General features: G+C 35.8%; 1 protein-coding gene across 3 annotated transcripts in view; it reads left to right on the forward strand.

Moving 5' to 3' along the window:
- FAF1 (Fas associated factor 1) overlaps nucleotides 1-27600 on the forward strand; it is a 473869-nt gene that overhangs the window by 369464 nt on the left and 76805 nt on the right. For all 3 annotated transcript variants that reach the window (XM_046660423.1, XM_046660421.1, XM_046660422.1), the window contains 2 exons: nucleotides 864-1000; nucleotides 5186-5274. In XM_046660423.1, the coding sequence (XP_046516379.1) occupies nucleotides 864-1000; nucleotides 5186-5274 (226 nt within the window). The remainder of the gene's footprint in view (nucleotides 1-863; nucleotides 1001-5185; nucleotides 5275-27600) is intronic.

A 27600-nucleotide genomic window follows, 5' to 3' on the forward strand; every position in this document is an offset into this window, starting at 1 on the left:
CATAATTAAGAATTAATAAGCCAGTACCAGTGGCTAGTCCCCAGAATTTCCACTGTTTTGCCTTTGTGACCTATGTTATTAAAAGTCCATTATTTTTACAGACTTTATTAAATTGGATCTTATTAAAGCATTCTATATTTGCATTTGGTCTTTCATAATTCATTATTATTATGACATTTACTTTTTACCATCAGATCTGAAAACATATCATAAGCTACCCTTTTCTCTTGAAAGAAATGCTAATTTCAAACAGTCCTCTAATAGAAGAGAAAAGCTTTATCAGTTTTTTCATTTATTCCAGATCGTGTTAAGAATACTAATGCTAGACTTCGGTATGCTAATATCTCTGAGCTTTTTTTGGTCAAAAGCTTAGAATTATATTTATCCCATACTAAGTATGAAACTAAAAGACCTGCTACTACTGAAGAAAACACAATCTAAAGTACAGTACTTGATTCTAAAAGCTTATCAAAATGTTGCCAAATTCTGTTTAGACTAGGATGATACTAGTCAATTTAACTTTGTACCATGCAATATTTGTCCTATTTAAGAAATTCTTTCCTCTTAAAATTCATTTTGTTTGTTTTTCATATAGTTTAGGGTAGTACAGCTTGCAGTGTTTAAGACTAAAAATCCTATGCTGTCAGCCCCAACATTTAGGGTGTGCTTTTCTATATGATAATCATTTCTGTATCATTTATGATGTAATTGAAATCTCAATCTAGCAAGATTTTACATACTGAGATCAGGAGGCATCTAATTTTAGCATAACTAATAAAACATTTAATGGGTTTTTTGTTAGAGTACTGGTAAATTTATTAATCTCTGAAATGAAACTTACTTTGGATTTTGTCTCATTTTAGATTTCTGACAATGTGCAATAGACACTTTGGCAGTGTGGTTGCACAAACCATTCGGACTCAAAAAACAGATCAGTTTCCACTTTTTCTGATTATTATGGGAAAGCGATCTTCTAATGAAGTATTAAATGTGATACAAGGTAAAGTACATGTCACAAGGGGAGTAGAGTGTCTTCTTGTGTATTTAATAACTTATAATATTTACCATCAAAGCTGACAGTGACTCTTTGTATTGCTGAATATCTTTGCATTTTAAAATATAGAACATCCTGCAAAAGAGCATTTTCAGAAAGTATAGGGGCTATGAAAAATGAAATATGCTACGTGAAAATCCCAACAGAAATATCTTAATAAAATTGCACAGCCCTTGGGACTTAGGATAATCATGTTAAATGTTTAGAATTGCTAAATTCTCTAAACTAGCAATTAAGTCATAATCAGTTGTCAAATGTGACATTTCTTATATATTCATTGCTTTCCTGCTGTAATGTTGATTAGTTGAAATAATTGCTTATTTTTAGTTATCTAGAAAAACCAGTGACTAGATATTGTGAGTTGAATTGTTCACAGTGGCGCTTGTTTCCCCTTATTTGTATGAATTCATGTTTAAGATGCAACCCTGAGGCGTGAAGCTAGGATGCCTGTGAATTTAATCACAGTGCACATTCTTTACCAAAAAAATAAGTGATTTTTTTTTTACTGTTACTAATGTATCCCAGGGATTAGTATATAAAATATTACCTTATTTGTGGCCAAACCTAAGATGAAAGCAGCACATCTTCTCTGTGCCATAGGGGAAAAGATGTTTCAAGTGCCCCAAGCTAAAGCTTGTGTGTGAATTACTTAACTTTTGTCCCTATTTAAATCAAAAGTTCGATAGCAGATAGAGTGATGGAAGTGGAGTGTAAATTCTAGTGCCTTTAAAACTCAAGTAAAACAAAACCTCTAGTATATTGTGTTTTCTCTATAACTAGAACACTCAGTTTCGTAAACAACGTTAAAGAAGACCTGCTGGGGGAACACATTGCACGGGGTAAATGGATAATGAAGACAATATTTCGTGCCTGTTTTCCCTGTCAGAGGCAATATTACAATAGCTGGTGGTTCTCAAAGTGTGGTCCATGGATCCTAGAGGTCCCCTAGACCCTTTCATGGGCTCCACAAGGTCAAATTTTTCAAGGTATTATTTTCATCATAGTAGTAAGACTTTTTATTTGCCTTTTTACTGATTTGACATTTGCACTGGTGGCACAAAATCAATGTTGTGTAAAACTGCTGGCACCTTAGCACGAATCAAGGCCATGACACAAAACTGTACTAGTAGTCATTTTTCTTCACCTCCATGTATGTGCAGTTAAAAAAAGTATTACTTTTATTAAATTTTAACCCTTTTTATAGTTTGTGTGACACAAGGGGAGGTATGAAGAAAGCACTTCTGCTGCATTTTAAAGTACACTTTGGAGTCTCAAAGAAAAGCACTTGTGTGGTTGCCTGAGCAGTTGAACTCATCATTTTTTTTTTAACAGAACATCATTTTTACTTGAAAATGACTGACAAACTATACTTATATAGCCTGAGTATTTGGCAGACATTTTCTCTAGAATGAACAAGATGAGTTTGTCACTTCAAGTAAAAGAACTGATAATATTTGTCGCCAATGCTAAAATTTGAGCCTTTAAACAAGAAGTTACATCCTCCACCATAAGATTGACAGCTTAAATACCTTTCGATGACATCAGTGTTGATGTTAACAGATGTGATTTTTTGATATCATATAATTAGGTGTGTCAACATTCAGAAGAAATGCATAACTCAGTGAATCAGTATTTTCCAAGTGACCAATGCATGATGTTGCAAAATCAGGCATGGGTAAAAGATCCATTCAAAGGGCAAGATAGACCAAGTGGATTTTAATATAACAAAGTACAAAAAGTTCATGGATATGGTTTCAAATTCCTCATGAACCCAACCTTGAAGAGACTGCCACTTGTCAGTTTGGGTGTATTAAAGAAGGAGTCCTCCCTTTTCCAACTACATATCTGTGGGAGGCCAGATTTGCATCATAAATTTCAACCAAGACAACACTGTAACTGGTTTACTGTAGAAGTAGATGTGAGAAACCAGTTGTGTTCTGTTAAGCCAGACATTAAAGAGATTTGCAAAAGTGTTAAAACAATGCCATTCTACTTACCAAACTTTTTCTTTTGGAACATGGAGTCATTTCTCATAAAAATGTGATATTTATATTAACATGTAATGGGTTTATTATTGTTACTTTTAAGTGAATTGATAAATATGTTTTAAATATTTGTTTTAATTTCTAACACAGTAAATGTTTGTAACTATAACCCACATAAATAAAAATTCTTTGGGGATCTCAATAGTTTTTAAGAGTGTAGAGAGGTTTTGAAACCAAAAAGTTTGAAAACCCTTGCAATTGGCTCTAAAGGATAAATTTACCCTGAACTGCATTAATTGGTACGTTTTCTCTGTCTTGGATCATTTAGGGCTTAAGTATAAAGTATCTACAAGTCCACTTTGGCAGTGAGTCCTTACAGTTGGGGCTGAAGCATAGTTGATAAGCGGTTGCTTAAACCTGAAAATTAGTGGCCAGTAGGTAGTCACGTATACAACTATAGTATTTTCCCGTTGATGATTCCAGTACCCTCCATAAAGTATTCATGCCCCACACCCTGAGTTTTAGTCACTACAGTTTGCGAATAAGAAATGGAAACCCAAAGATTTGCCCAGTAACAAAATCTACTTTGAAGGTGCTCCTAAACTTTTTTTTGCCATTTGTCATATCTATTAATAATAACTACCAGTGATTGTGTGTGTACTATGTACCAGGCACTTTGCATTATCTCTAAGCTTTCTAAGAATCCTACAGAGGTAGTGTTATCTTCATTTTGCAGATAAGGAAATTGATCTTTAGAAAGCTACAATCATTCGCTCATTCACTCATTCATTCATTTCCTGAGTGAATCTTTATTAAGCCCTTGTCACGTGCTAGGCACTTTTTGGCACTAGGTCATATAGTTTGTAAGTAGTGGAACTAGGGTTAAAACTATGACTACAAAATCAGTTCTGCTTTCTCAATACCGTGGTACCACACCAAGGTAGTATTTGTTCTCTAGCTCATTTATTGAGAGAATAGTGCTGATGTGACCAAATTAGATCATTTCTTTTGCTGAGGACCACAGATACTGGCTAACCCCATGCTGCCAGTGGTCATAAGGAAAAGTGGGAAAAGGACCATTGAAAGATCATATTAGTCAAGCCTTCCTCTGGAAGAACACCAGCAAGGATGCTTACTATTTGTTGTCCTGTTGGTGTCCATTTCATTAATGAGACAACAAGACCCCTTCTCGGGCCCTGGAGAAGGACAGACTTTTTTGCCTCTAGGGTTGAAAGAATTGCTATATTTTTGTATATCCTTATGAATTTCTCTCTTGTAGATGCATCCAAAGCAAATAACAGAACTTAATGCATTGAGGAAATGGCATATATGTGCTGTATGTTTGTTATGGACTTGGACAGGGAATAAAATAGCATTAGGTAAAATCAAACATTTTAAAGACTTTCTTCATAAAGATTATAGCATTGTTATTTGAAAGCAGATGACAGGGGAAAATACCAATTGGGCAAAAAAAAGAAATTAATTTTTTTCAGAAATTGAATTACTGTTTGTTTCACCAAAGAATTTTTAGTAATAGAAGATAATTCTAAGTAAACGGTGTATTAAGGTGGCAAAGAGGGATAGCCTTTTGAGTCAGACTCATTTGGTTTCAAATCCTCGCCCCACCGGCTTGACCAGCTTGACCTTGGTTGACAGATTACTTGAGCTCTCTAAGCCTCATTTTCCTTCCCTTTAAAATCAAAATCATATCGACACCTTTACAACACTGTTGTACAGGTTAAATGAGATAACATATATAAAGTGCTTAGCCTAATCACTGGCATATGAACGAATGGTAGTTGTTGCTAGTGTGATTAAATAGATAAGTTTTCATAACTTGAAAGAACTTTTTATCCTCATAACTTGAACATTCTTCTTTATAGTGTTAAAAATTCTTCTTATTAAGAGACTGCTCCCTCAAATCTGAATATTCTGAAATTTCAACTGCTAGTGTATTGCTTTACTCTTTCTTATTGAACACATGAAACTTTTCAATTAAAACATGAAAGTATTTTAACTAGATATTAGCATACTAGTCTGTAACTTTTTTAGACTGTAATTATTCCTTACTGATTAATTGTAGAATGACTTTCGTTTTATAATAGCTTTAATAATGTGAAGTTTGACCATCTCCGTGTGTTGCTAGGTAACACAACAGTGGATGAGTTAATGATGAGACTCATGGCGGCAATGGAGATCTTCACAGCTCAACAACAGGAAGATATAAAGGATGAGGTAAGGTGAAAGGTTAAGTAGACCTTTAATAGGATTTTGATGAGATAATTTGTCAAATGGTGATCTTGCCTATGTCATGATTGGTAAATAAGGATGATGAAGATGCATTTCCAGATTAACCAAGGAATTTTATGCCATTGAGTTTACCTTTCACTCCATTCTTTTTATGACCCCAAGACCCAACAATTTGTTTGACTTTATGGACATTTATACTTTGCCAGATTTGGAGTGGTGGCAGGAGGTCAACTTGCAGGAAATGATTTCCGAAGCATGTTTACAGAAGAAAATACAGCCCAGGAAATCCTGTCTACTATATGGAGTTTTCACTCACTTTTAAGGTCTTCGTACTCTTTTTAAATATTGAGGTTGGTTAGCAATAAACACATTTTACATTTGAACATATTTTTGAAGCACTGTAAGAATTAGTAAAAGATCTCCAGAATTCTGGATTTTTCAGTCTCCCAAACATACTTAGATGGTATAGGTGACCTGAGCATGGACTCTCAAATAAAATAATAGAAACAGCAATATTGATAATGACAATAGTAGTCAATACTTACAGAATATTGGTAATGTGCTAGGCACTATGCTAAGCGCTTTAAATTTATCATCTCACGTGATCCTCGAAACAACCCCGTGAGGTTGTATATGAGTCAGACAGCGTTCTGGCAGGAAACAGAAGGCACTTTCAAACTGGGTTATTTGAGAAGAGTTTAATAAGGGAACTGTTTATAAAGATATGGGCAGGGTTTGTGGAAGTCAACAATGGCTAGTACCAACTCTAAGGCTAAAGGGACCATTTCCACCACTAGACATAAAGGCCTAGGAGAGAGTGGTATGTGGAGAGAACTGCCTCTGATAGAGGAATATGGCCAGCCCTTAGTGACCTGGTAGGGAGCAAACCAGAGAATAGCTTCACTTTCCTTCCACACTCTCATCTCCTGCCAGTACCTCCTATTGACCTCACCTAACTAGAAGCTGAAAGGCAAGAGAACCTTTCTGTTCCTAGGTGGAGCATGGATACTCAGGGGCAAATGGAAGACAATCTAACACAGATTGGTATTACAATCTCCACTTTTCAGATGAGAAAACTGAAGATAAAAAAGGTTAAGTTAATTTACCCAAGGTCACACAGCTGGTAGGACCTATAATAATCTCAAGCAATCATTACTGCTTTATTAGTCAAGAAATTTCTGGCTTTGGAAAATAGCCTTAAGATAAAATATGAAACAAATACTAGCATTTCTTAATTTGAGGTACTAAATTCACAGATATTTATAAAATTATCCTTTTTAATTTTGTTTGATTGTAATTAAAAAAAAAAAAGATTTCCATAGAACAGTTAAGGGAGAGTTTGATTTCTGAGCAATGATGAAAAGTTTCCAGGTATAGTGAGTGTTTTCAATAGCATACCCTTGAGCTATTGCAAATGGGAAACATGCACAATTTTATTATAACCTTGTACTATTCTATTTCACTTTATTTACTTATCTCTGTCATCCATTAGACTGTGAGTTTGTTAATATCTTTGTGAGCAAAGGTCATATTGTATTCATGTTTGTAACTCTATCCCCTAACAGTGTACCTAGGACAAAGTAGGCACTCAATAAATGTTTGTTAAATGAGTGAATAAATGAAAACTTGGAAGAATTTTTATGAAATAAAGTGACTTGAAAAAATGATACTTGATTACAAGGATATAAAACCTGGTGTATCCACATTAACAAATAGGAAAATTTGGAGTGCTGTAACTAGTTTAGAGTTTTAATGCTCATTAGGTTTCCTTTATTGCTGTAAAAATGTTAAGTTTGTAATTTTTCTTAATAGTCAGTGTTTCATTTACTCTGAAGGAAAGGTAATCAGGTATATGGTAGAAAGGTGTTTATCTGTTACTCTATAAATTGACAGTGACATTTTGAAATAATGAAGTACTGTACTTAGTTAGGAATTTGTAATAATAGATGTGTTGCCACTCAAGATTACATTTATCCTGAAACAGGCATTGACTGACAATAATTCACTAAACACATTCTTCACCCATTTAAATCTTGAGTCTCATTAGTACTAGATCTACAGATTATGCTGTATAATATAATGAATGCACAATATTTGCATGCATATTCCCAGTTCATTCTTTCATCTTAATTTGTGTTCCTCATAATTCATTGGTAAAGAAATTGACTTTAATTCCTTTAATACTGAGCACAAAATTTAATATGAGGGTTACAGGAAAAAATCCAAGGCTCCATTAATTGAAATTTTTATTGAAATTTAACTACAAGAGGTAAGGATTTCTCTTTGTTTTTAGAGTGTCTGCATGAAAGTTATCATTCAGGTCAAAAGTAGAGTTCCTAAGAAAAGCTTTTCTAAGTTTAAAGACTTCTTTTGGACTATGCAGAGATCATAATGATTTGGTATCTGCTCAGTATATGACGAGAAACACTGTCCCTTGTAATTGAGAATTTGCCTTTACTTTTTAAAAAATTTCAAATAAGACTTTATCTTAAGCTTGCAATTCAAATCATATTCTTGAACAGATTTGAAGGATGGCTTCCTAGGCCTGAGTTTATTTAAACTTAACTTTGGTTTACTTATACCCATCACTTCGATGATTCTATCATATTAAGGCAACCAAAGATGTCTATACTATACAAAGCTTTTATTAAAAGCTTTAATGAAACCAAGCCCAAACCATGTTCATACCCTGAATCATTCTTCAGTGGCCCAGAATGGACTAACCTTTATATCACTAATTATTCTATCTCTAACCAAGAAGTATACATTATATGAATCTCTGCTTTGACAAGACTGCCTATAGCTTTATTCGTAGACATTTTCATCAGTGGTATTAGTTTGGTTTTGTGTTTACTGAGCATCTATCAAGTATGTTAGCTCTGGACTAGGTCCTGAGAACAAAGAGGTGCCTTCCTCCAATGAAGGGCTGTTGGCAAAGAAGGGATGAGGAGAAAAGCAAATATTACTACATGGCTGTAGCCACATTTTAGAAGCTGTTTTTGCTTACAGCTTGGTTCCAAACAATAGATGCTTTCTAACATGTAAATAGATTCCATTTTTTTCATATGCACTAATTTTTAGCCATGAGTAACCTAGAAACCTCTGATTATCCAGAGTTTATGGTACTTGGTTCCTGATCTATTTATTGTTTCATTCATTTGTTTGTTCATCCATTCAACACTAATTTATTTACGATCCTCTATCCGAGGTGCAAGGATTACTCCTTTCCAGCCTAACCTCTCTAGTTAACTTGTATCTGAGCAGTAAGTAGCTCAGTAACTGTCATAATACGGATGGTAGAGATCAGGGCAGACTTCAAGGGCAGTTACATCATTTTCGTTTCTTTGGTAATTCTATGAATACACTAGGAGAACATGGGCAAAATATGCCAGAGGGGCAGTGTGGGCTTATCTTAAAGGGTTCTGATTTGGACTCAAAAATAGTACTGCCACAGCACAGGGAAGCTATGCTTGTTGGCTCATGGCAGCTTTTTGAGTTGCCAAAGGAAGTTGCTGGCTCTGTGGTTTGCTCCATGGAATGTGTAGCTTTTTTGTCCTAACCTTTGTCTTCTATCTTAGTGTTTTAAGCACTCCACTCCTTTTCCTTTCTGCTGTCTAAAATCTCACCTTTGTCATACCTATTCTCTGTCTAGAGCTAACAATGGTAAACAAGGTACAGATTCTGGCTTCTCTTGATGTTTTCTTTAAAATAGGAATAAGTCATCACAAGACAGAGAATAAAAACAATATATTTGTGCAAAAACTAAAGTGAAACTTATAAGACAGACCAACTTGTAAAAGGATCTTTTGCTATTAGTCTATTAAAAAATATATCTGGACTACTTCCTGAAGCTACCAAGAATACTCATTGGTCAATAGTTCTGTTAGGAGAGTTTTCCCTGATAGAGCTGTATATAAACTTTTATGTGAGATACAAAAAAAAAAAAAGCAGTATTTTTAAACATCAGAATTCCACTGAAAATGCAAAAGTCATAGAAGACCTAATACCCGACAGTGATTGAGGAGGAACGGCTGAGTTAACTGTTAATGATTAGGGCACTAAATGGATAGCTGAGTATACCATAGATGCCCTTCTTTAGGTCATTGCTTTTTTATTTTTATTTTTGAGATATAATTTACATATAATATTAGTTTCAAGTGGACAAATAGTGATTCAGTTTTTGTATATATTGCCAAACAATCCACCATAAGTCTAGTTAACATCCATCACTACACATAGTTACAGTTTTTTTTCTTGTGATGAGAACTTTTATGATCTACTCTCTTAGCAGCTTTCAAATATATAATATAGCATTGTTAACTATAGTCACCATGTTATACATTATATCTCCATGACTTATTTATTTGATAACTGAAAGTTTATACCTTTTGACCACCTTCACTTATTTTACTCACCCTCTACCCACTCCACCCCGCAACCCGCATCTCTCACAACCATTGATTGTTCTCTGCATCTACGAGCTCAATATCTTTTTCTAGGTGCCACATATAAGTGAGATCATATAGTATTTGTCTTTCTCTGTCTGACTGGTTTCACTTAGCATAATGCCATCAAAGTCCATCCATGTTCTTGGAGATGGCAAGATTTTCTGCTTTTTTATAGCCGAATAATATTCCAGTGTGTGTGTGTGTGTGTATATACACCACATTTTCTTTACCCATTCATCCATTGATGGACAAGTTGCTTCCATATCTGGGCTATTGTAAATAACGCTGCAATGAATACGGGAATGCAAATGTCTTTTCGAGTTAGTGTTTTCATTTCCTTCAGTTAAACACCCGGGAGTGGAATTACTGCATCAAATGGTAGTTCTATTTTTAATCTTTTAAGGAACCTCCATATTGTTTTTCATAGTGGCTGCACCAATTTCATCCCCACTAACAGCGCACAAGGCTTCCCTTTTCTCCACATCCTTGCCAACACTTGTTTTTTGTCTTTAGCCATTCTAACAGGTGTGAGGTGGTATCTCATTGTGGCTTTGATGCATTTCCATGATAATTAGTGATGTTGAGCACCTTTTCATATACCAGTTGGCCATCTATATGTCATCTTTGGAAAAATGTCTCTTCAGATCCTCTGCCCTTCTTTTTTTTGAGTTCATAATAGTTTACATCATTATGAAATTTCAGTTGTATATTATTTCTTGTCTGGCACCACGTAGGTGCTCCCCTTTGCCCCCTGTGCCCACTCCCCACCCCCCTTCTCCTGGTAACCACTGAACTGTTTTCTTTATCCATGTGCTTGTTTATATTCCACATATGAGTGAAATCATCTGATGCTTGTCTTTCTCAGTCTGGCTTATTTCACTAAGCATAATTCCCTCCAGGTCTTTCCATGTTGTTGCAAATGGGATGAATTTGTCTTTTTTTCTGGCTGAGTAGTATTCTGTGTGTGTGTGTGTGTGTGTGTGTGTGTGTGTGTGTGTGTGTGTATACACTCCACATCTTGTTTATCCGATCGTCAGTCCATGGGCACTCAGATAGTTTCCATGCCTTGGCTATTGTGAATAATGCTGCGATGAACATAGGGGTACATACGTTACTTTGGATTGTTGATTTCAAGTTGTTTGGGTAGCTACCCATTAGTGGGATAGCTGGGTCATAGGGTAGTTCTATTTTTAGTTTTTCAAGGACTCTCCATACTGTTTTCCATAGTGGCTGTACCAGTTTGCAACCAGCAGTGTATGAGGGTTCCCTTCTCTCCACAACCTCTCCAACATTTGTTGTTTTTAGTCTTAGTGATTATAGCCATTTTAACTGGCACAAGTTGGTATCTTAGTGTAGCTTTGATTTGCATTTCCCTGATGATTAGTGATGTTGAACATCTTTTCATGTGTTTATTGGCCATCCGTATATCTTCTTTGGAAAAATTTCTGTTCATATCCTCTGCCCATTTTTTGATCAGGCTGTTTGTTTTTTTGTTGTTCAGTTGTGTGAGTTCCTTGTGTATTATGGAGATTAACCCCTTATCGGATATATGATTTGCAAAAATTTTCTCCCGATTGGTGGGTTGTCTTTTGGTTTTGATCCTAGTTTCTTTTGCCTTGCAGAAGCTCTTTAGTCTAATGAATTCCCATTTGTTTATTTTTTCTTTTGTTTCCCTTGTCTGAGAAGACATGGTATTCGAAAAGATCCTTTTAAGTTCCGTGTCAAAGAGTGTACTACCTATATTATCTTCCAGGAGTATTATGGTTTCAGGACTTATCGTCAAGTCTTTGATTCATTTTGAGTTTATTTTTGTGTATGGCATGAAATAATGGTCTACCTTCATTCTTTTGCATGTGGCTGTCCAGTTTTCCCAACACTATTTATTGAAGAGAGTATCTTTTCTCCATTTTATGTTCTTGGCACCTTTGTTGAAGATTAGCTGTCCATATATGTGCGATTTTATTTCTGGACTTTCAGGTCTGTTGCATTGATCTATGTGCCTGTTTTTGTACCAGTACTGTGCTGTTTTGATCACTATGGCTTTGTAGTACATTTTGAAGTCAGGGATTGTGATACCTCCAGCTTTGTTCTTTTTTCTCAGGATTGCTTTAGCAATTCAGGGTCTTTGGTTGACCCATATGAATTTTAGGATTCTTTGCTCTATTTCCGTGAAGAATGTCATTGGGATTCTGATTGGGATTGCATTGAATCTGTAGATTGGTTTGAGTAGTATGGACGTTTTAACTATGTTTATTCTTCCAATCCATGTGCGTGGAATCTCTTTCCATCTCTTTATGTCATTATCAACTTCTTTCAATAATGTCTTATAGTTTTCATTGTGTAAGTCCTTCACCTCCTTAGTTAAATTTATTCCTAGATACTTTATTCTTTTTTTTGTGATTGTAAATGGAATTGTATTCTTGAGTTCTCTTTCTGTAAGTTCATTATTAGAGTACAGAAATGCAACTGATTTTTGCAAGTTGATTTTGTACCCCGCAAATTTACTGTAGTTGTTCATTATTTCTAATAGTTTTCCAATGGATTCTTTAGGATTTTCTATATATAAGATCATGTCGTCTGCAAACAGCGAGAGTTTCACTTCTTCACTCCCTATTTGGATTCCTTTTATTCCTTTCTCTTGCCTAACTGCTCTGGCTAAAACTTCCAGTACTGTATTGAATAAAAGTGGTGATAGTGGGCATCCTTGTCTTGTGCCTGTTTTCAGAGGGATAGCGTTCAGTTTTTGCCCATTGAGTATGATGTTGGCTGTGGGTTTGTCATATATGGCCTTTATTATGTTGAGGTAATTTCCTTCTATCCCCATTTTGTTAAGAGTTTTTATCATAAATGGCTGTTGGATCTTGTCAGATGCTTTCCCTGCATCTATTGAGATGATCATGTGGTTTTCATTCCTCATTTTGTTAATGCGGAGTATCACATTGATTGATTTGCAGATGAACCATCCCTGTGTCCCTGGAATAAATCCCACTTGGTCATGATGTATGATCTTTTTGATGTATTGCTGTATTTGGGTTGCCAAAATTTTGTTGAGGATTTTTGCATCTGTGTTCATCAGCAATACTGGCCTGTGGTTTTCCTTTTTTGTGCTGTCCTTGTCAGGCTTTGGTATCAGAGTGATTTTGGCCTTATACAATGTGTTAGGAAGCATTCCATCTTCCCTAATTTTTTGGAGTAGCTTGAGAAGGATAGGTATTAAATCCTCTCCGAAAGTTTCGTAGAATTCCTCGGGGAAGCCATCTGGTCCTGAGGTTTTATTCTTTGGGATGCTTTTGATTACTGTTTCAATCTCTTTCCTTGTTATTGGTCTATTCAGATCTCTACTTCTTGATTCAGCTTTAGGAGGTTGTAAGAGTCTAAAAATTTATCCGTTTCCTCTAGATTGTCCAATTTTTAGCATATAGTTTTTCATAGTATTCTCTTATATCCTGTTGCTATTTCTGTGGTGTCCCTTGTTATTTCTCCTATTTCATTTCTAACTTTATTTATATGAGCTTTCTCTCTTTTTTTCTTTGTAAGTGTGGCTAGGGGTTTGTCAATTTTATTTATCTTATCAAAGAACCAGCTCTTTGTTTCGTTGATCCTTTCTACTACCTTTTTTGTTTCAATAGCATTTATTTCTCCTCTGATTTTTATTATTTCTCTCTGCTGACTTTGGGCTTTGTTCTTCTTTTTCTAATTCAGTTAGGTGTAGTTTGAGATCGCTTATTTGGGCTTTTCTTGTTTGTTAAGGTGAGTCTGTATTGTGATGAACTTCCCTCTTAATACAGCTTTGCTGTATCCCACGTGAGTTGGTATGGTATGTTATCATTTTCATTTGTCTCCAGATATTTTTTGATTTCTCCTTTAATTTCTTCAGTGATCCACTGGTTGTTCAATAGCATGTTGTGTAGTTTCCACCTCTTTGTCCTTTTCTCAGCTTTTTTCTTGTAATTAATTTCTAGCTTTATAGCATTGTGATCAGAAAAGAATCTTGTTATTATTTCAATCTTCTTAAATTTATAGAGACTTGCCTTTTGTCCCAATTTATGGTCTGTTCTTGAGAATGTTCTGTGTGCACTTGAGAAGAATGTGTATTCTGCTGTTTTTGGATGGAGTGTTCTATATATGTCTATTAAGTCCATCTGAGCTAGCTTTTCATTTAATTCCACTGTTTCCTTGTTGATTTTCTCTCTGGATGATCTGTCCATTGATGTGAATGGAATGTTGAGGTCCCCTACTATTATTGTGTTATTGTTAATGTCTTCTTTTAGGTTTGTTAATAGTTGCTTTATGTACTTTGGTGCTCCTGTGTTGGGTGCATAGATATTTATAAGTGTTATTTCTTCTTGATGGGACGTCCCTTTGATTATTATATACTGCCCCTCCTTGTTTCTCTTTACCTGTCTTATCTTGACGTCTGCTTTGTCTAATATAATCATTGCAACACCTGCTTTCTTTTCTTTGCCATTAGCTTGTAGTATTGTCTTCCATCCCTTCGCTCTGAGCCTGTGTTTGTCGTTGGAGCTGAGATGTGTTTCCTGGAGGGTGCATGTTTTTGGGTCTTGTTCTTTAATCCATCTCACCATTCTGTGCCTTTTTATTGGAGAATTCAATTCATTTAGGTTTAAGGTGATTATTGATATATGAGGGCTTAATGCTGCCATTTTCTCACTCGTTTTCCAGTTTCCCTGCATTTCCTTTGTTTCTCATCCTGTGTATTTTGGTCTACCAATTGAGTTCTGTAGTTTTTTATGCTGTGTTTCTTTATTTTCTCATTTATTCTTTGTGTTTCTATTCTGCTTTTTTGTTTAGCGGTTACCCTGAGGTTTATATTCAAGATCTCATGGATAAGATCGTCCCTTTTCTGATGGCCTCTAATTTCCTTAGATTAAACTGGTTCAGTCCCTTTCTAAGCTGTTTTTCTCACATCTTATTCCATCTTGTGTTATGAGTTTGTGGTTAAAATGACAAGATTATCTTTGTTTTTGGTGCTTTCTTTCCCTTTGTCTTTAATGCTATACTTGAGTATTTGCTATCCTGCTCTGATTCTATCTGCCTATTTAACTCCTTGCTCCATGCTTTGTAACCCCTTTCTCCCTTTTTTTCTTTTTGTTTCAGGTATGAACACCTTCTTGAGGATTTCTTATGGGGGGAGTCTCCTGGCAACATACTCCCTTAGCTTGTGTTTGTCTGGGAAAGTTTTTATTTCTCTGTCATATCTGAAGGATATTTTCACTGGATAGAGTATTCTTGGCTGAAAGTTTTTGTCCTTCAATGATTTGACTATGTCATGCCAGTCTCTCCTAGCCTGTAAGGTTTCTGTAGAGAAATCTGCTGAAAGCCTGATGGGAGTTCCTTTGTAGGTTATTTTCCTCTACCTTCCTGCCCTTAGTATTCTTTCTCTGGCATTCATTTTTGCCAGTTTCACTGCTATATGCCTTGCAGTAGGTCTTTTTACATTGATATGTTTAAGAGAGCTGGCATCCTCTTCCACATGGATTTTCTTCCCTGGGTTTGGAAAGTTCTCTGCTATTATTTCTTTAAACAAACTTTCTCCTCCATTCTCCTTCTATTCTCCTTCTTCAAAACCTATAATTCTTAGGTTGCATTTCCTCATTGAGTTGGATATTTCTCGGAGACTTTCTTAATTTCCTTTTAGTCTTAGTTCTCTCTCCTCTATCTGGAACATTTCAACATGTCTGTCTTCAGTTATGCTGATACGTTCCTCTGTGGTGTCCAACGCTCAAGCATTCAGGGAATCCATATTTTGCTTTATTTCTTCCATTGTGTCTTTCATCTCTAATATTTCTTTTTTTTCTTTTCTTTTTTTTTTTTTTTTTTTTAGGAAGATTAGCCCTGAGCTAACTACTGCCAATCCTCCTCTTTTTTCTGAGAAAGGCTGGCCCTGAGCTAACATCTGTGCCCATCTTCCTCTACTTTATATGTGGGACGCCTACCACAGCATGGCTTTTCCCAAGCGGTGCCATGTCTGCACCTGGGATCCAAACTGGCAAACCGCGGGCCGCCGAGAAGCGGAACGTGGGAACTTAACCGCTGCGCCACCAGGCCAGCCCCTCTAATATTTCTGATTGATTCTTCTTTATAGTTTAAATCTATTTTGTGAAGTAGCTCCTGAACTCATTGAATTGTTTCTCGACATTCTCTTTTACCTCGTTGAGTTTTTGATGATAGCTGTTTTGAATTCTTTGTCATTTAGATTACATATTTCTGTGTCCTCAGGACTCATTTCTGGGTACTTGTCGTTTTCTCTCTGGTCTGGAGATCTAATATAGTGTTTGATATTGCTAGAGGGAGTTCTATTCTTTCGCATCCTGTCGTTATTTGGTCACAGTTACCGCCTATCGCCACTGAGGGGGGGTCAAGAGCCACATATTCTGAGCCCTCTGCTTTCAGCTGAAATCTCAGGGGCTGGAGCTGCACTGAGCAGGTGGAGGGAGGGGTACTTTCTCCTGCATGCTGTCGGGGTTTTCTCCCTCTGCTCTCCTGGTGTGTTGGCTTGATAAGGTCACCCCCTGCAAAAGCTTTCACCCCGGTAGAGGGCTTCCCTCTAGGCTGCAAGGGCCCTTGGGGAGTCCTTGATGTTCCCACGAATGAACATCCCCTCCCCTGTTCCTTCCCTCTCGGAGGCCTCCCACCATCCTGGATCACAGTCTTTAAGGGAGGGAGCGAAGATTTCCTTACCATGTTCCACCTTCTCCGAGGGGGGGCTTCAGTCTCTCCACCCTCCGTCATATGGCTGCGTGAGTCTCTCTGACATTTTTTGTGTTGTGTTTGGATGTCCTCTGTTGGAAGATGGATTGTTTTTTGTTGTATATTGGAATGGAAAGATTTCTGAGAGACCTCACTCTGCCATGATGCTGACGTCACTCCTCTGTCCATTTTTTAATCAGATTTTTTTTTGCTGGTTAGTTGTATGAGCTCTTTAAACATTTTGGATATTAATCCCTTATCAGATGTATGATTTGCAAATATTTTCTCCCATTCAGTAGGTTGCCTTTTCATTTTGTTGATGATTTTCTTTGCCGTGCAGAAGCTTTTTAGTTTCATGTAGTCCCACTTGTTTATTTTTGCTTTTGTTATATTTACTTTTGGTGTCAGATCCAAAAAATTATCACTAAGCCTGATGTTAAGGGGCATACCGCCTATGTTTTCTTCTCGGAGTTTTATGGTTTCAGGTTTTACATTCAAGTCTTTAATCCATTGTGAACTGATTTTTGTGTATGGTGCAAGATAATGGTTCAGTTTCATCCTTTTGCATGTGGCTGTCCAATTTTCCCAGCACCGTTTATTGAAGAGACTGTCCTTTCCCCGTTGTATATTCTTAGCTTCTTTGTCGTAAATTAGTTCACCATATAAATGTGAGTTTATTTCTGGGTTCTCTATTCTATTTCATTGATCTATGTCTCCCTTTTTATGCTGATACCATACAGTTTTGATTACTATAGTTTTGTAATGTAGTTTGAAATCAGGAAAAGTGATGCCTCTAGCTTTATTCTTCTTTCTGTATGATTGCTTTGGCTATTCACGATCTTTTGTTGTTTCATACAAATTTTACAATTGTTCTATTTCAGTGAAAAATGCCATTGGAATTTTGATAGGGATTGCATTGAATCTGTAGATTGCTTTGTGTAGTACAGATATTTTAACAATATTAATTCTTCCAATCTGTGAGCACAGAATATCTTTCCATTTGTTTATGTCTTCTTCAGTTTTTTTCATCAGTGTCTTACAGTTTTCAGTATACAGATGTTTCACTTTTGTAATTAAATTTATTCCTAGGTATTTTATTCATTTGATAAAATCGTAAGTGGGATTGGTTTATTAATTTCTCTTTCTGATAGTTTCTTATTAGTGTATAGAAATGTAACCGGTTTTTGTATATTGACTTTATATCCTACAATTTTTCTGAATTCGTTGATTAGTTCTAACAGTTTTTTGGTGGAGTTTTTAGGGTTTTCTATATATAATATCATGTCACCTGCAAATAGCGACAGTTTTACTTCTTCTTTTCTAATTTGGATGCCTTTTATTTCTTTTTCTTGCCTAACTGCTCTGGCTTAGGACTTCCAATACTATGTTGAATAAAAGTGGCATGAGTAGGCATCATTGTCTTATTCTTGATCTTAGAGGAAAAGCTTTCAGCTTTTCACCATTGAGTATGATGCCAGCTGTGGGCTTGTCATATATGGTCTTTATTATGTTCAGGTACATTCCTCTACACCCAGTTTGCTGAGAGTTTTTATCTTAAATAGATGTTGAATTTTGTCAAATGCTTTTTCTGCATCTGTTTAGATGATTATATGATTTTTATCCTTCATTTTGTTAATGTGGTGTACGCTGGTGTACAAATCGCATTGATTTGAAAATATTGAACCATCTTTGCATCCCTGGAATAAATCCCTCATGATCATGGTGTATGTTCCTTTTAAAGTATTTTTGAATTTGAATTGCTGATACTATGTTGAGGATTTCTCCATTTATGTTCATCAGGGATATTGGCCTGTACTTTACTTTTCTGGTAGCATCCTTGTCTAGTTTTGCTATCAAGATAGTGCTAGCCTTATAAAAAGAGTTTGAAAGTGTTCCCTCTTCTGTTTTTTGGAAGAGTCTGAGAAGGATTGGTGTTAATTCTTCTTTAAATGTTGGTAGACTTCTCCAGTAAGGCCATCTGGTCTTGGACTTTTGTGTTGTTTTTTTTTTGTTTGTTCTTAACTTTTGGTTATTGATTCAGTCTTCTTACTAGTAATTGGTTTGTTCAGATTTTCTCTTTCTTCATGATTCAGTCTTGATAGATTGTATGTTTCTGGAATTTATCCATTTCTTCTAGGTGATCTCATTTGTTGGTTATAATTGTTCGTAGTGGTCTCTTATGATCCTTTGTATTTCTGTGGTATCAGTTGTAATGTCTCCTCTTTCATTTCTGATTTCGAGTCCTTTCTTTTTTCTTGGCGAGTCTAACTAACAGTTTGTCAAATTTTATCTTTTAAAAAAAACAGCTCTTACGGCTAGCCCTGTGGCTGAGTGGTTAAGTTCACATGCTCTGCTTCAGCGGCCCAGGGTTTCACCAGTGCAGATCCTGGGCACAGACCTAGCACTGCTCATCAGGCCATGCTGAGGCAGCGTCCCACATGCCACAACTAGAATGACCCATACTAAAATATACAACTATGAACTGGGGTGCTTTGGGGAGAAGAAGGAAAACAAACCAGCTCTTAGCTTCATTGATCTTTTCTGTTGTCCTTTTAGTCTGTGTTTCATTTATTTCTGCTCTGATCTTTGTTATTTCCTTCCTTCTGCTAACTTTGGGCTTTGTTCTGTCTTCTTTTTCTAGATCCTTAAAATGTAAAGTTAGGTTGTTTATTTGAGGTCTTTCTTGCTATGAACTTCCCTCTTAGAACTGCTTTTGCTGCATCCCATAAGTTTTGGTATATTGTATTTCCATTTTTATTTGTCTCAAGATATTTTGTGATTTCTCTTTTGATTTCTTCTTTGACCCATTGATTGTTTATTAACATATTGTTTAATCTCCACATATTTGTGAATTTTTCAGTTTTGTTCTTGTGATTGATTTCTAGTTTCCTACCATTTTGGTTGAAAAAGATGCTTCATATTATTTCAGTCTTCTTAAATTTATTAAGATTTGTTTTGTGGCCTAACGTGATGTATCCTGGAGAATGTTCTAGGTGCACTTAAGAAGAATATGTATTCTGTTGCTTTTAGATGGAATATTCTGTATATGTCAGTTAAGTCAAATGTTTCCTTATTGATTTTATATCTGGATGATCTATCCATTAATGAAAGTGTGGTATTAAAGTTCCCTACTATTATTGTATTGCTGTCTCTTTCTCCCTTTAGGTCCCTTAATATTTGCTTTATATATTTAGGTTCTCCTATATTGGGCGCATAAATATTTAAAAAGGACTTTTTTTATCCAGTGATTTTTCTCCATAGTTAGACCTAGATCACAGAAGATAATAATGTCTCTCATCTGGATTTCTATATTCATTTCAGAAATAGTTACCGATCTTTTCCTATGTACCAGATACTATGTAGGGCACCAATAACACACCTGTGAGCAAGATAGACAGGGTCCTTACACTTACAACCCAGCAGTTCCAATAAAGTCTATGAAGTGATTAGGTAACTGGATGAAGCCTTGGGAATACCTAGCCAAGGTGAGCTAGACATAATGTTTAGGCAGCTTGACATGGAGCACACAGAAGGGCTTTTGCATACGCCCAATGCAAGCTATAAGGCAGGTAGAACAAGTGAGAATGAAGATAATAAGTCACTCTTCAGGTTCCTGCTATATGCAAGGCTTAGGTCTGGTCTCTAGGGCGGTGTTTGTCAGTGCGATTCCTAATCTAAAAGAGTACTCAGTTGTCTACCAAGGATTCCAGGCAGTTAGGTGTGAATAAGCAATGTAATCAGTTTTGTTCACATTTATTTCACATTTTGAATTGTAAAATAAATTATGATATCTTTCCAAATCCCATTTCATTATCACATCTGTTACAATTTATTAGACTCCACTTGTATGACAAGGATTGCATTGGTTGTTTTGTGTTGACAAACATTCATTTAACTGGGGAAGTTGACTTTGGCTTCTGAACTCTCATATCATTCACATGTTATTGTTAGTTTTACATTCATTTTTCCTTGCTTACTTTAGTCATATTATATTCTTAGTTTCCCAAAATTGATCATGGCTCAAATGTAGTTCATTGAAGCATAAAAGTAATGATGAAAATAGTCTAATAAATGCTGTAAATCAGTATAACATAGTTCAAACTGGTTCAGCATGAGTGTAAACATAATTCAGAGAACTCTAGTGCTAGGATAGAGGATACCAAGGCATCTGACTCTGATTGTGATGCTGTAGCTGCCATGAAAGAAAATTTTGATTCTGAAGTGAATATATGAAAACTGATTGTGTAGGAGAAGCAATCCATTTACCCCTACTGCCAGTGTTTCTCTGTTATTAAGTTTTTCATAAAAGAATGAAGCCTTCAAAGTTTTCATTTCCTTATTAAGTAAAGCCCAATGACCTACCTCTCTATTAAACCAATAGATTTTATTCATAACAATAGAAAAATAATGCTTACCACTAAAAATAAAAATAAAACTCTTATTGTTTAAGGCAGAGCAGTGACCAAATCACAGAGGAGAAATTGTTTACAAATTTCACTCCTTGAGGTAGAAAGGATGCAAATCCTACTACTGCCAACAAACTTTTAAATACAGCTACAACGTTAACAATTAAAAAATGAGACAGCAGAGTGAGTTCCCTAGAAAGTACTTGATCAAATGGCACTGTTGGATGGCATGCAGTGGCAATAGCATGGTCTGTGGAAGAGCAATGACAACATTGTACGCAGTATACTGCTTTACATTTAGATAAAACTACTAATGTGTGCAAGGTAAGAATTAGTTCTTGGCATATTGCTATATGTATGTATATGAGGTAGAAGTAGTCATGGCTCTTCATTCCCTTTATTAATGAGAACTGTATATTACAAGAGAGGTTTTAAGATGAGGTAGAATAAGTACTGATGACAAATTAACTATACTTCAAAGGACACCATCCGGAAAGTGAAAAGACAACCCAGAGACTGGGAGAAAATCTTTGCAAATCCTGTCTCTGATAAGGAACTTGTATCTAGAATATATAAAGAACTCTTACAAGGTAATAATAACAAGACAGCTTACCCCCATTAAAAAATGGGCAAAGGATACGAATAGACATTTTTCCAAGGAAGATATACAAATGGCCATAAGCAGGCACAAAGATGTTCCACATCATTAGTCACCAGGCAAATGCAAATCAAAACCACAGTGAGATACAATTTCAGTCCAACTACAATGGCCAGAATCGAAAAGTCAGATAACAAGTGTTGGTGAGGATATGGAGCAATCTGAATCCTCATACACTGCTGGTGGGAATATAAGTTGGTACAACTGCTTTAGAAAATAGTCTGGCAGTTCCTTGAGTGATTAAACATGATTACCGTATGATCCAGCAATTTCACTCTTAGTTGTATATCTAAAAGAAGTGAAAAGATATGTCCGTACAAAAATTTGTACATGAATGTTTATAGCAACATTATTCAATAATAGCCAAAAGGTAGAAACAACCCAAATGTCCATCAAGGGATGAATGGGACAAGCAAAATGTGGTGTATACATACAAGAGCATATTATTCAGCCATAAAAGGAATGAAGTTCTGTTACATGCTACAATACTAGATAAATCTCAAAAACATGCTAGGTGAAATAAGGTAGTCACAAACCCCACATATTATATGATTCCACTCATGTGAAAGTTCAGAATAGAGAAATTAATAGAGACAGAAAGAATAGTGGTAGCTTAGGGTTGGGTGGGGGGAGTTAGTGGGTTTGTAGGATAGAAGAGTGATGGCTAAAGGGTATGTGGGGGATTTGTGAGGTGATGAAAATGTTCTAAAATTGACTGTGGTGATGTGCACATGTCTATAAGTATATCAAAAACCATTGAATTATATACTTTAAAAGTGTAAATTCTATATGTGAATTGCACCTTAATAAACCTGTTTAAGAAAAAAAACCTAACTGTAAGTTCAGCAAGGAAGATCATGGCTATTCAAAAGACAAGCATTGCAGCTGAATGTCAATGCACACACACTAATTTACTAAAATGAATTTGTTGTTAGTGCCATCAAGTTGATTCCAACTCCTAGCGCCCCTGTGGACAGCAGAGTGGAACCCTGCCTAGTCTTTTTGCTCCATCCTCTCACCTTCCAGCCCTTTATCAGACAGTGCTCTGCTGCTCTTCATAGGGTTTTCGTGGCCAGTTTTTTCAGAAGTGGGTGGCCAGGTTCTTCTTCCTAGTCTGTCTTAGCCTGGAACCTCTACTGAAGCCTGTCCACCAGGGGTGACTCTACTGGTATTTGAAATACTGGTGGCATAGCTTTTATCATCACAGCGACATGCAGCCGCCACAGTATGACAACCAACAGACAGGTGATGTGGTTCCCTGAGGAAAACAAACCCAGGCTGCAGCGGTGAGGGCACCAATCTTAACCACCAGACCAACACTAAAATGAATGGCTGGTCATTAATAATATGTCCCACAAATCTTGATATAGTATTGAGTAAAACAGTGAAAATTGCTAATATCTTACACAGCTTCAAGTAGACATCTTTCTAATAGACTGTTTAAAATAGTGAAAAGGGATATAAGATAGTCCTCAGATAAATATACTGGTTATCTAAGTCAGTGGTCTCAGAGTAAATGTCACCTGAGAACTTGTTAGAAATACAGTTTCTCAGGCCCCACCCGAGACCTGCTGAATCAGAATGATGACGATGGGACCCAGCACTCTGTCTTTTAACAAGCCCTCCAGTTGGCTCTGCTGCACACTAAAGTTTGAGATCATCTGATCTATAAGAAAGGTGTGAGCATAAGTTTTTGTAATGAGACATGAGATAAAAACTTATGACACATAATAAAGGTAAAAGTGCAAGGGCTTTTTGTTCAAATTTTCTATCTCATCAATCTACTCTTGTGTATCCTAAAAATATTTTTTAGGGCTAAAAATATTGTAGTTTTAAATTTTGACAACAAAATATCAAGTTATCTTAAGAAAAAATGAACTGTGCTACACATGGCTTTAATCATCAAGAGTTTGATTCTTTCCATAAACTTGATAATTTTCTTCATTCTTCAGTGAAAGAAATTGATTATACGTAATAGAGGATATTTCAAATCCCCAAACAAAAGCTTCAACAGAACATAAAGACATACTTCTTAGAGCAAATGCAACCAAGGAACGAATTAGGAATCTACTTACCACTGTCTGCCAGGGTTAGAGAGTCAATTTTTCATCTTTTGAGTGTGATAAACTCATTGACTTAAGACTGACAGAGCTTAAAGTAGCCCTGTCTGAGAAATCTCTCCATAATTTGAGTCTTTGTTTGATCAAAATATTTAGACGTAACTAAAAGAGCCAACAAGCATTTGCTTCTATTCTTAATAATCTCTAATTGGAATTTCTAAGTTATTGGAAATAAAGAAAAGAAATGGGATATAAAAGCTGTCCTATAGCTGAAATTAGGAGTCATCAAACTGGATATAAATAGCCTTGGTGAAATATTGCAAACAAAATCAATTACCTTCTAAATGATTAAAATAACTTTTATTAGTATTAATTAAATATTATGGCTTATTTTTCTTATCTAAAAATTATGATCTTAGATATCTTCCTAAAATTGGTGGTTTGCACATAGGCCAATATCATGTGCTCAGTATTAAGGTCCATTTTTTTACCAGTGAATTATGGGGAACACAAAATAAGATGAAAGAATGAACTGGGACTATGCATTCAAATATCGTGCATTCATATTATTAGACAACATAATCTGTAAATGTGATATTAATGAGACTCGATGAAGAAAAAGTATTTTGACAAAATCCAACACACTTTTATGAAAAACACACAATAAACTAGGAATAGAAGGAAACTTCCTCAACATAATAAAGACCATATATGAGAAACTCACAACTAACATTTATACTCAATGGTAAAACACTGGAAAGCTTTTCTCCTAAATCAAGAACAAGACAAGATACCTGCTTTCACCACTGCTGTTCAGCATAGTAGTGGAAGTTCTATACAGAGCAATTAGGCAAGAAAAATAAATGAGCATCCAAATTAGAAAGGAAGAAGTGAAATTATCTTTATTTACAGATGACATGATCATATATGTAGAAAACTCTAAAGATTCCACACAAAGAAAGTGTTAGAGCTGATAAATTTGGCAGTTGCAGGATATAAAATAAAAATCAGCTATATTTCTATACACTAGCAATGAAGAATTTGAAAAGGAAATTTAGAAGACAATTCCATTTACAGTAGCATCAAGAATAATAAAATTAACTAAGGATACCCAAGCCTTGTATACTGAAAACCACAAAATATTGCTGAAAGAAATTAAGACGACCTAAATAAATGAAAGTACCTCCCTGTTCATGGGATTGGAAGACTTCATCATGTTTAGATGACAACATTATCCAAAGCGTTCTACAGATGCAATGCAGTCCTTATCAAAATCCTAAGGGTGTTTCAGAAATAGAAAAACTCTTTCTAAAATTCATATGAAATTTCAAGGAACACCAAATAGCCAAAACAATCTTGAAAAAGAAAAACAAAGTTGGAGGATTCACCCTTCTCAATTTCAAAACTTACTACAAACATACAGTATCAAAACAGCGTTGGTACAAGCATAGGGACAGAAATATAGACCGGGGGCTGGCCTGGTGGCACAGCGATTGAGTTTGCACGTTCTGCTTAGGTGGCGTGGGGTTCGCTGGTTTGGATCCCAGGTACGAACCTACGCACTGCTTGTAAAACCATGCTGTGGTAGGCATCCCACATGTAGGGTGGAGGAAGATGGGCACGGATGTTGCCTCAGGACCAGTCTTCCTCAGCCAAAAGGAGGATGGTGGCAGATGTTAGCTCAGGGCTAATCTTCCTCAAAAAAAAGAGAAAGAAATATAGACCAAAAGAATAGAAAAGAGAACCCAGAAATATACCTTCATATGTATGGTCAGTTGGTTTTCAACAAGGATGCCAAGACTATTCAATAGGGAAGGAAGAGTCTCTTCAACAAATGGTGCTGGGAAAACTGGATACCCAGATGCAAAAGAGTGAAATGGAACTCTTAGCTAACACCATATATAAAAACTCAAAATGGATCAAAGACCTAAGTTTAAGAGCTAAAACTGTAAAACTCTTGGAATAAAACTTAGGGGAAAATCTTCATGACCTTGGATTTGGCAGTGGTTTCTTAAATATGACACGAAAAGCACAGACAATGAAAGAAAAAGTAGATAAATTGGATTTCATAAAAATTAAAAACTTTTATGCATCAAAGGACACTACTAAGAGAGTGAAAAGACAACCCACAGAATGGAAGAAAATATTTGCAAAGCATATATGATAAGGGTTTAATGTCCAGAATATATGAAGAACTCCCACAACTCAATAATAAAAAGCCAAACAACACAATTCAAAAATGAACAAAAGACTTGAGTAGACATTTCTCCAAAGAAGACATACAAATGGCCAACAGGCATGTGAAAAGATGCTCAACATCATTAGTCATTAGGGAAATGCAAATCAAAACCACAATGAGATACCACTTCACACCTGCTAGAATGACTATTATTGAAAAGACAAAGAATAACAAGTATTGGCAAGGATGTGGAGAAATTAGAACCCTTGTACATTGCTGGTTAGAATGTAAAATGGTACAGATGCTGTGGAAAACAGTTTGGCAGTTCCTCAAAAAATTTAATATAGAATTACCACCTAACCCAGCAATCTCTTAGGTATATACCCAAAAAGAGTTGAAAACAGGGACTCGGATACTTGTACACCAATGTTCATCTCAGCGTTATTCACAATAGCCAAAAGGAGGAAATAATTGAAATGTCCATCAACAGGTGAATGGGTAAACAAAATGTGGTATCTCAATGCAAGGAATTTTATTCAGTAATAATAAAGATTGAAGTACTGATACATGCTGCAACGTGGATAAGCCTTGAAGACCTTGAAATGAAAAATGCCAGACACAAGGGCAAATATTCTTTGATTCCACCTATATGACATATCTTGAATAGGCAAATTCATAAGAAGAGAAAGTAGATTAGAGCTTATCAAGGACTGGAAGTATAGGGTGGGTTAGGGTATTGTTGTTTAATGGGTATAGAGTTTCTGTTTGGGGTGATGAAAAAGTTAAGGAAGTAGATAGCAGTGATGGTTTGCACAACATTGTGAATGTACTTAATGCCACTAAATTGTATACTTCAAATAGTAAATTGTATATTATGTATATTTTTCCATAGTGAAAAAAAGAAAACACATACAATACGCATGGATGTTTATTACTTTTGAGTGCAGAGAAGTGAGAGTTTGCTGTGGGCTGGCAATATGTATTGTTGATTCTTGGGCTCAGTGGTTCTGGATACTACTGGGAACTGACATAAAGTGGGAAAGATTCAAGCACTGCCATCATGAGCTTTAATCCTGAGCAGTTTATTACTCTGTATTAAATTCCCAACTTTTACCTCTTAGGGAAGCAAGGATGTCAATTGAAGTATCTTAAAGAAGGGAACAAGCATATGTTGAGTTTCTGCTGGTGTCAAGCACTATGTTAGATACTTTCTGTGAATAATCTCTTTTAGTTTTTATGATAGTCTTAGGAGATAGTTATTACCCCATTTTGAGGAGGAAACTGAGGCTTATGGAAATTAAATAATTTGCCCAAAGTCACACAACTGTGTCAAAACCAGAATACACACTTATGTGCTTTTCATACATCATGATCCCTTGTAAAGCTGAGTTATATTTACATTAAAGATTCATGGGATAAACGAAGCAGCGCTCTTACCAAGATTAGGTAGAATCTGAAGTGGGCTGACCTGAAGAGTAGGTCAGACATTCCCAGATCCTAAATATCATATTCGCTTGAGTAGAATAAGAAGGTTTGTCATAACTGTCTACTCATGTGCATGGAATAATGCTCACTGTTAAAAAGTTATATCCACACCCTGTTTCTTTACATTTGTTGCTCTTAAAGTGTCTGCTGATAGATCTGTTCATCCATGCTTGACACCTCAGAGTAGAAGTTAATAATTTGTCATATATGAAACTAATATAAAGAGATTTATGACAACATTGGCATTACAGTTCAACACACCTGTTCAGAGCCAGCTCTCCACATTTTTCCTTTCTTTGCCTGAGGTGGAGACTTCTTCATGGATTACAGTAACACTTTTTGACAAGCTTAGACTGGGTTGAGC

This window comes from Equus quagga, chromosome 5 (genome assembly GCF_021613505.1).
Source record: "Equus quagga isolate Etosha38 chromosome 5, UCLA_HA_Equagga_1.0, whole genome shotgun sequence".
NCBI lineage: Eukaryota > Metazoa > Chordata > Mammalia > Perissodactyla > Equidae > Equus > Equus quagga.